This window comes from Macrobrachium nipponense, chromosome 16 (genome assembly GCF_015104395.2).
Source record: "Macrobrachium nipponense isolate FS-2020 chromosome 16, ASM1510439v2, whole genome shotgun sequence".
In the NCBI taxonomy this organism is placed as follows: Eukaryota; Metazoa; Arthropoda; class Malacostraca; order Decapoda; family Palaemonidae; genus Macrobrachium; species Macrobrachium nipponense.
The window spans coordinates 63903579-63913578 of NC_087209.1; the positions used below are offsets into that span (position 1 = coordinate 63903579).

The 10000-nt window shown below is 35.8% G+C and overlaps 1 protein-coding gene across 1 annotated transcript in view; it reads right to left on the bottom strand.

Annotated features, from left to right (window-relative positions):
- LOC135195357 (glutamate receptor-like) overlaps nucleotides 1-9255 on the bottom strand; it is a 19380-nt gene extending 10125 nt beyond the window's left edge. The window contains exons 1-5 of the mRNA XM_064221617.1: nucleotides 9090-9255; nucleotides 4315-4479; nucleotides 3453-3610; nucleotides 2244-2702; nucleotides 1557-1757 (exon numbers count right to left, since the gene is read on the bottom strand). Coding sequence (XP_064077687.1) covers nucleotides 1557-1757; nucleotides 2244-2702; nucleotides 3453-3610; nucleotides 4315-4479; nucleotides 9090-9255 — 1149 coding nt within the window. The remainder of the gene's footprint in view (nucleotides 1-1556; nucleotides 1758-2243; nucleotides 2703-3452; nucleotides 3611-4314; nucleotides 4480-9089) is intronic.
- Between the last annotated feature and the right edge of the window lie 745 nt (nucleotides 9256-10000).

Below are 10000 nucleotides of genomic sequence, written 5' to 3' on the forward strand. Positions count from 1 at the left end.
TGCATAGATCAGAAAACCAGGAAAACATATGACATACACAAAGCACTACCCAAGAGCAAATACGGACAGACTATACATAACACGAAAGCAAGGAGGGAGAGGACTACTAAGTATAGAGGACTGCGTCAACATCGAAAACTGAGCAGTGGGGCAATATCTGAAAACCAGTGAAGACGAGTGGCTAAAGAGTGCATGGGAAGAAGGACTAATAAAAGTAGATGAAGACCCAGAAATATACAGAGACAGGAGAATGACAGACAGAACAGAGGACTGGCACAACAAGCCAATGCACGGACAATACATGAGACAAGACTAAAGAACTAGCCAGCGATGATACATTGCAATGGCTACAGAGGGGAGAGCTCAAGAAGGAAACTGAAGGAATGATAACAGCGGCACAAGATCAGGCCCTAAGAACCAGATATGTTCAAAGAACGATAGATGGAAATAACATCTCTCCCATATGTAGGAAGTGCAATAGGAAAAATGAAACCATAAACCACATAGCAAACGAATGCCCGGCACTTGCACAGAACCAGTAAAAAAAGAGGCATGATTCAGTGGCAAAAAGCCCTCCACTGGAGCCAGTGCAAGAAACATCAGCTACCTTGCAGTAATAAGTGGTACGAGCACCAACCTGAGGGAGTGAATAGAAAACGATCAGGCAAAGATCCTCTGGGACTCTGGTATCAGAACGGATAGGGTGATACGTGCAAATAGACCAGACGTGACGTTGATTGACAAAGTCAAGAAGAAGTATCACTCATTGATGTCGCAATACCATGGGACACCAGAGTTGAAGAGAAAGAGGAGGGAAAAAATGGATAAGTATCAAGATCTGAAAATAGAAATAAGAAGGATATGGGATATGCCAGTGGAAATCGTACCCATAACCATAGGAGCACTAGGCAACGATCCAAGATCCCTGAAAAGGAATCTAGGAAAAACTAGAGGCTGAAGTAGCTCCAGGACTCATGCAGAAGAGTGTGATCCTAGAAACGGCGGCACATGGTAAGAAAAGTGATGGACTCCTAAGGAGGCAGGATGCAACCCGGAACCCCCACACTATAAATACCACCCAGTCGAATTGGAGGACTGTGATAGAGCAAAAAAAAAAAAAAAAAAAAAAAAAACGTAATAATAATAATAATAATAATAATAATAATAATAATATGAGGTATGAGACCCTCTCTCAAACATGTTAAAGAGATCGTAGCATTAGTGGAATTGATTTTATATATGATTTTTCATTTTTTTTCTCATCAGGGCTAATGTTAGTAAAATATCAGCCCTGGTGAGAAAAAAAATAAATGAAAAAAGACATAAAATCAATTGCACTGATGCTGTCATTCCCTTTGACAAAATAAAATAATAATAATAATAATAATAATAATAATAATAATAATAATAATAATTAAAATAATTAAATTAATTAAATTATGCTTAAAAGTCTCGACAACATTAGAAATGGCCAAGTGAATTCAGTCAATTTTGTTGACTTTTTGTATATTTTTTATGACGTGGTGCAGATTAGAATATTCCCAAGAGCGCCGTACCTTCCTCGTCAGGTCACCCATCATGCCATTCCAGGAGCCGTTGTCGAGTTCCGTGCCGAAGGTGTTCGTGAAAATGAGGTCGACGGTGAAGTTCAGGTCCCGCTGGAGGACTCGAATCACTTCCGCCACGTAACCAGTCACTTCCCTCAGGGAGGTCACCTGGGTCTCGTCCGGGCGTTTGATCTCGAAGACTAGTGGTTTCTTTTGGGATTGACATCGAAAAAAGATGTTAGGTTTGGGTGCTCTTCATGCAATATATCTTGTGCTTTTATTTGCCATAGATTTTACTGATTCAGTGTGAAACCTTTGATGACAGAGATGGAGTATTAGGTTGACTAGACTTGAACGCAAGGATAGATGTTGAGTTCATCCAAAATTTCAAAATTATTCTTGATCTATAAAAAGAAACTCTTAAAAGTAGAAATAAATTAACAAGCTAAGGAAGACTTCGTTTGAAACCTTTGATGTCATAGATGGGAAATTAGATAAACCAAGAGAATTACTGAGTACATCAGGAAATTCAAAATGAATCTTGATCTATTTAAAAAAAATGGTTTAAAGTTACATTAAATTAACATGTTAAAGAATGATTTTTTTCAGGATACCGGAAGCAATCTCCAAATACTTTAACACAGATCTAAATCATATCAACTACCGTATGGTAGAACAAGGTTTACTCAAACTCACGTGGACAGTCGTCAAAATTATATGACGTCTCTGGAAGTCGGACAGAGATGGAATTTCCAGAGGCTTCCAGAGATCGAGACCAGAATCCTCTTTCCATAAACCTGCCCTTTCCAGCAGAGTCGAACCATTGGCTAATGAGTGCGCCACATATACTAAATACAATAGCTGACTTGCATGCTCATTGAAGTGTTGCACTCTTTTCCTTTGGCTAAAGTTACCAGAAAGTAAAACTGAGCTTTGAGTTATATCACCCAACGGCCATTTTTCCAAACCTCTAAGATCGTTTCCAGGCGTCTTTTCTTTAAGTATTTCCTCAATAGCGTTCCGTTTCTCTCTTGAATTTTGCGTAATCTTGCTAGCAAGGAATACCATTTGGAGTTTTTCTGGTACTGCCAGTCCCAGCTGCGTACGAAACTGCTCAGTATCTGGTACGGTGGAAACCAGTACCCAGAGGGTTTTCTGAAAGGTAGACGAAGTTTTATACTCGACTAATGCAAGACGTGAGTGGTTTCTTAAATATCTGCCCATAATTCGAAAGTTAATTTATTGATATTTGACGGTGGATACTATTTCCAGTAAAGCAGTGCATTTTTTTTTTTTTGCATTTTTCATTGCCACTAAAAACGTTGGTATTTGTAGTCTTTGATTACAAAACGAAACTCTTCTGGAGATGGCTTAAACTAGCAAAGGAATATATATCCTATATATATATATATCTATATATTATATATATATATGTATATATTATATACATCATTATTGTATATACTATATAATATATATATATATATATATATATATATAATATATATATATCTGTATATATATATATATATATATATTATATATATATATATATATATATAAAAAGCTGTTTCTCATGTTCAGTTTAACATAATCTTATACTTATTGCATGTTTGATACTTACACCGATATTAATCGAGTTGTTGGCCACTAACTTTTTTATCTGTAACAAAATCAGAGTGAGTTAGTTTATAAGATTATTATATAAAGCTATATAGGTGTATGTTTATGAGATATATAGTACTTTTCCGTAGAATATTATTACATTCCTCCCCCCAAAAATAATTATAAGATCTCACATTCCATGAGTTTTGAGTGCTTGTAATTTCTATTCCGCAACCAGCAATATTATTTCAAACTTTGATCATTCCGATCGACAATAAGATACATTTCAATTTTGCTCACCTGAACCACATAATTCTGGAGAGTTTTCTGGCTACCTAGTAATAAGTAAGTTCCAGAATCCTTGTATTTACTCCTCACAAAACCCTGTTCGCAGGACCTTCCAGACCAAAGGCTTGCTGCGAGATTTTGACCATCGTTTAAGCCGTCAAGAAAGGGCTCTGTTGGCGTAGGAACAATAATGGTAAAGAAATGCATTAGATAGGTAGATAGATCGAACACAGACCTTAGTATAATAATAATTACATTATCATTTGGTCCAAATGAAGTTGTGGTCTGTGGAGAGATCGAAGCCATGTTTGATGGTGGCTCAAACAAAAAACTGAAAAAGTGTTCTGAATTGAGATGTCATTGTTTTTAGTCTTATATACCAGTGTCACTTTTATGTTTGTCAGTACCTGTTCTGAGTGAATTGTCAATATTTATTAGTTTCATATACAAGTGCCACTTGCATGTTTGTCAGTACATAATATTTAATGAGGCGTTTCAAGATGATTTTTTTTATTGTGCCAGCCCTGATATGTATTTCTCATATTACAGGAGTTTACCTCTATAGATTTTGCCCACCAACATGCTTTCTTAACTGTTCACAGGCAAACTGCATGCAGTACCCATATTTCTGATAGTATACCCCCATTCCAAAGCGCCTCAGTGGCGTGGTCGGTATGGTGTTGGCGTGCCACCTCGTTGGCCGCGAGTTTGATTCTCGGGCATTCCATTGAGGTGTGACTATCGTGTATTTCTGGTGATAGAAGTTCACTCTCGACGTGGTTCGGAAGTCACGTAAAGCCGTTGGTCCCGTTGCTGAATAACCACTGGTTCCATGCAACACAACACAAACAAAGCTCCCATTCCAAAAACTTACTTGCACTTTCCAGATCACTGGAAAAACACACACTGGTGTGGAACGCCGCCTTGCGGGTCCTCTCTGGAAACGAGAGCAAGACTGACGCTGCTGATTTTCCCAAGCCTTTCCAGAATTCCAGGGGCGACGGCGATGACGCAGTTTTCACGTCCTCTGCGTATATTACTGGAAGCAAGGGCTTTCAAATATCAGCATATTTAGGGTACCTTGACTATAATTGACCAAGGGATAAGCATTCCCTCGGTTACTTTTCAGTATTATTTGTGTAAAAATTAACTCCAAGATACATGAAGTGTTTATATATTATATATATAATATATAATATATATATATATATATGTGTGTGTGTGTGTGTGTTGTGTGTGTGTGTGTATATATAAATATATATATGTATATATATATATATATATATATATATATATATATATATATATATATATATACACTCAAAATTGAAAGGATTCTTTCAAGCAGATAACAGCAATCATTATAAAAATCATATTTCGTAGATGAAACATTATACTGAAGGTTAATTACTTACCAGTTTTAATGGCTTCGTAAAAAAAAAAAGAAAAAAAAAACCAACAGCATACAAGTCTTCAGCATAGGTTGATTTTTCAAACGCAAAAAAAAAAAAAAAAATTACATTCTTAGCGGTCTAGTGACCTGGGAACTATAACGTTATCTTTCTAAAATTTAACAAAAAGGCAGATGTGTATTTTTTATGAACTCAAACTTGAAAGGATTATTTCAACCAGATAACAACATCCATGATAAAAATCACGTTTTTGTTGATGAAATATTATGCTGAAGGTTAATTACATAATCGTTTGTCTTGCATTATTTTGCAAATGAAGAAGGTACTAAGTGCATCAGAATTATCTGCTGATTAGTTTGTAATGGATTGCTTAGGAATAATCTTTTCAGTGTTGATTTAAGCTACGTGATTCAGTGAAGAGCTTTGTAGCAGTCCTTTCATTTGATTAGTTGTATTGCCAAACACACTGACGAGTATTCCGCATTGTTCCATTTGAAATGTAAAAACTGATCAAGAAATATTTGTGGTGTATCCAGTTCCCTATATTTTGCAATAATACGTGACAAACACTTCAGTCATTACCCATAAGGCTATTACTTCAACAAAACATGAGTTTTTGAAGGTAGTTGATATGCCCTTGGAATATGTTACAATCGTTTCAAGTTTTAGTATATAAAAGAAGGACCTCATGTGTGTTGGGTATAATTTCTTCAATGAATCAAGTTGTACATTTTTCATGAATAGCAGATTACTTAGAACGTTCGTATAATTTAGCGTTACGGAAAATGAAAAGCTATGAAGACTTCAAATGATTTCAAAGGAGATGAATTTGCGTATATTGTAACGGGTTGGAAGACTGAATGGACAAAGGCAAAACCTCAATATAGACCTGTGACGAATGAAATAATACAACCCGCACTACTTGATTTCTCGTTGCACAAATAGCGTGATTGGTACCTCTCTCCTTGCTGCTACTGTTGGTGTGCGCCAAGGCTCACCTACCTCATGTATTTTATTTGTTTTATATGTAAATGACATGATACAAATGATAAAACGTAATTGCCCTTTGGATGGTTTTCTTGCTTGGTTGCATATTATGGTCATGATGGATGACACTGTCCTCCTATCCACTACAAAGGATGGTATGGAACATAAAATAAGGATTTTGTATGAATTTTGTAATTCCTATGGGATGATTATTAATGACAGTAAAACTAAATTTTATGGTGATTAATGGTACTAGGGAAGACAAGGAACCCATAATATGTAATTCTGATGTGATTAGTTACTGTAATCAGTACATTTATCTAGGCAGTCCTTTCACGGATGATGGTTCTCCCACAACAGCTATCAAGCAGCTTGCAATAAGTAAAATGTGTCATACTCTGAAATTGATTTCGTTTATAAGTAGAAACAATGATGTGCCATTTTTAGTTAAGAAGAACATTTTTGATGCTGCTATTATGTCAACTATATTATATTCATGTGAGTCATGGCTAAATGGTGATATTAAACCCATCGAAAAGCAATATAAATGGTGTATTAAACAACTTTTGGGGGTCAGAAAAACTAATAATAATGACGTATGTATGGTAGAACTGGGACTTCCGCCGATGAGGGCATTAATCAAATCGAGGCAAAGAAGATTTTTCAAAAAGATGTGGCTTGAAAGGAATAATATGGATGATGACCCTTTAATTCACGCCATGCGAATAATGATGAACTATAATGACTCTGTTTCGAGGTATATACGAAACCTTATCTCTGATAATACTGATGATATTGAGGAAGGAAAATGTGAACTGCAATTTAAAGGTCAGAAACTCCAATTCCAATAGGATTGTGTTCTATAAAACTGTTAACCCAGATTTAGTCGTTCATGACATTTATACAAACCAATTAAGACTTAATGAAATAGAACGTGTATCATGGACAAGAATGCGGTTGAGTGCTCATTCATTGGCAGTTGAGACAGGTCGGTGGAACAGAAGAGGTAGGGGGCCGTCTGCCGATGGATGAAAGGTTGTGTTCATGCGGTGAGGTCCAGACAGAGACTAATGTCATTGAAAATTGTCCCACTTTCGTTACAGATCAGGCAGACGTATAACGTTACCACAGCTTTAGACTTGCTAGTACCAGTAGTCCCCTTCAGTGCGGTTAACACTAACCACATATACACTGGGATATAAGGATGTCTGGAAACTGTAATTTTGTTCATTTTATATTCAACAACGATGTTGTAGAACTTACCTAACCAGAGCAAGATACAAGATGCCATCCTGAAATCCATATCTGAAAAAATAAAGTAGATCTTAAAGTAGTCCTTATTTATTATTATATTATTTTTTTTATCATATACATATATTGTGTGTATATATATATACATAATATATATATATATAGATATATATATATATATATATATATATATATATATATATATATGTGTGTGTGTGTAATATCCACAATGCCCTCGTAACGTCTCAAATTCTTTGCTCTTTTTCTGGATACGCTTGTCACTACAAAGCCTCGAGATCCAACTTCAAAGAAATGTGAAAGAAATCATGATGTCCGGTAGCAGGAGGCGAACTCGCTATACCATAATACCTCGTCGTGATTATTGTATCTAACATTACTGTGGATCTGTGGGAGACGGTTAATCCTCATAGAAATGCCATTCCGTGGTTTTCGATTGATGTAGTTACATACTTCACTTTCTTAAGTTGGTAAAAGTACGCAAAGCAAGGATGTGACCCAGTGTGTTTCGAAGTGGTATACTACTGTAGCTCAGTGTAGGGCCAGATTACCCAGAAGAACGGCCTGTCCATAACTTCGGTTATGTGCACGATCTCATTTCTAAGCAGATCATCATTACCGAACATAGATTATCTATGAATTGTTTACACCAGGGGTTCGTAAGAGGGGGTATCCATACCCATTTGTGGTATGAGAACCACATGCTGTGGGTATGGGACTCGATCTCTGGACATTTATATATATTTGATTTGAATGTGTCAATGTATACATGGGTACTTTTTGTAGATAAATAATTAAATAGAACTATAAATGCTTTTCATTTTCTTGTATGTTCTGTTCCTTGCTATCCATACCTAAAGTATGTATTAAACTAAGTATATTAAGTTATATTGTCAACAAATAGGAGTTAGGTTGACTTAATCAAAAGGGGTATGGAACCATATTGGGCAATTCATTTGGGGTATGGGGTCACCAGAAGATTAAGAGCCCCTGGTTTACACTATTGATAATTCGTCGTCCAAGAATCTGACTTCGTGAATTTGATATACCTTAATACTCACTTCACATTCTTTCTTACTCTTTCAGGTAAGTCAGATACATTTCCGGGCAAACTTCAGAAATCAACTTCAAGGTATGTTCATTATAGTTCTTTGCATGCATTTTGATTTTGAGCGATCTCCAGCAATAGTTAATTATTACAGTGATCTCACTGGTTCATTTGTATAACTCATTCCAGGAGTCAATGAACACTGGGTTGGTTAAAATGTTTTGACACTTATCAAAACTTCTTAACACTACTTATCAAACTTAAAATTTTCATTTAAATGTTGGCAAACATACCGTTGGTGTATTTGTCTGTTGTCAGTGAGGGAACGAAAAATATTTTATATATTTTTTTTTAGTAATTTTTTCCTAAGTTCCATATACTTTAATGCGTATTTGTGCGTTGCCATGCAACGATCCTTGAAAATTGTGCCGAAATACTTTGCAACAACGGTGAAGGCTAACAAGCAGAGAAACTAATGATACATACATAGTATACCTCCTACATAGTGGTCGTACAATTCACTTATTTAATTCAACATACGCATCACATACGAAAGAATGTATTAACTGAAGAATGTAAAAGAAACAATTAAAAAATGCACTGTATGAAACTATTAGCCACAGTCCATGAAACTCTTAGCCGCGGCCCATGAAACTTTCAGCCACAGGCCGGTGATGGTCTATGTTCTGGCACCAATAGCGGTGAGACGCACGATTATGGCTAACTTTAACCTTTAATGAAATCAAAACTTCTGAGGCTAGAGGGCTGCAATTTGGTATGTTTGATGATTGGATGGTGGATGATTAACATCCCAATTTGCAGCCCTCTAGCCTCAGTAGTTTTTGGGATCTGAAGGCGGATATGGAAAAGTGCGGAACTTAGCCCGATGCGAATACTCCTCCCGTCTGCCGACTTCCTAATTGTACCACTCACCTGTTGAGGAACCCCCGAGTTGTATCACTCCTGACTTCACCAGCCGTTGTGGCGATGACCAATTCTCATTGCTGGAGCAATTTGGTGGGTGGGGCGCGGCGCCCCAGGTAGTAATCAATCGTTTATGAAAGTTTAATCTACTGGATTTACAACAGTGCGCTTTCATACTGACAGTATGTAATCTACTGCGTTTACTGATTGTGCCGATGGTATACTTATTCATCTTTGTTTTAGCGTCGTTTCTATTTATTTATTTGCTTATTTATGAATTTTATTTTATCTTTTTTTTGTCGTTCGTACATTTTTTTTTATTGGATGGTCCGATGATTTTCCATTTTTTACATTCTTGTCATCTCATTATTTTTTTAATTTTCATAGTTTTTCACCACTTTCGCTTCTCCATCTAATATAAGTATTTGCAGTCAGAATTATTGTTTGTGCATATTTTATGTTCTGTGTGTTATTTTATGTTCTGTGGGTTTTTGTTGTCTCTCTCTCTCTCTCTCTCGTCTCTCTCTCTCTCTCTCTCTCTCTCTCTCTCTCCATGTTACACATATATACATACATATATATATATATATATATATATATATATATAATATATATATAATCTATACATATATATATAGAGAGAGAGAGACGAGAGAGAGAGATGAGAGAGAGAGAGCTGAAGAATTGGAAAACAAAAATAAACAGAAAAAATTATTTTGATAGGGATTATAAATATATATATATATATATATATATATATATATATATATATATATATAATCCATTTATAGTAGTTTACATTAATTTTTCCCATTTAATTTTGTCTATCACATTGTTCAACTCTCTCGACCATACCACGCAGAATATAAAGTACGCTCAAGCGATAATTCTGACTGCAAATCCTTATACTACTACGTGGG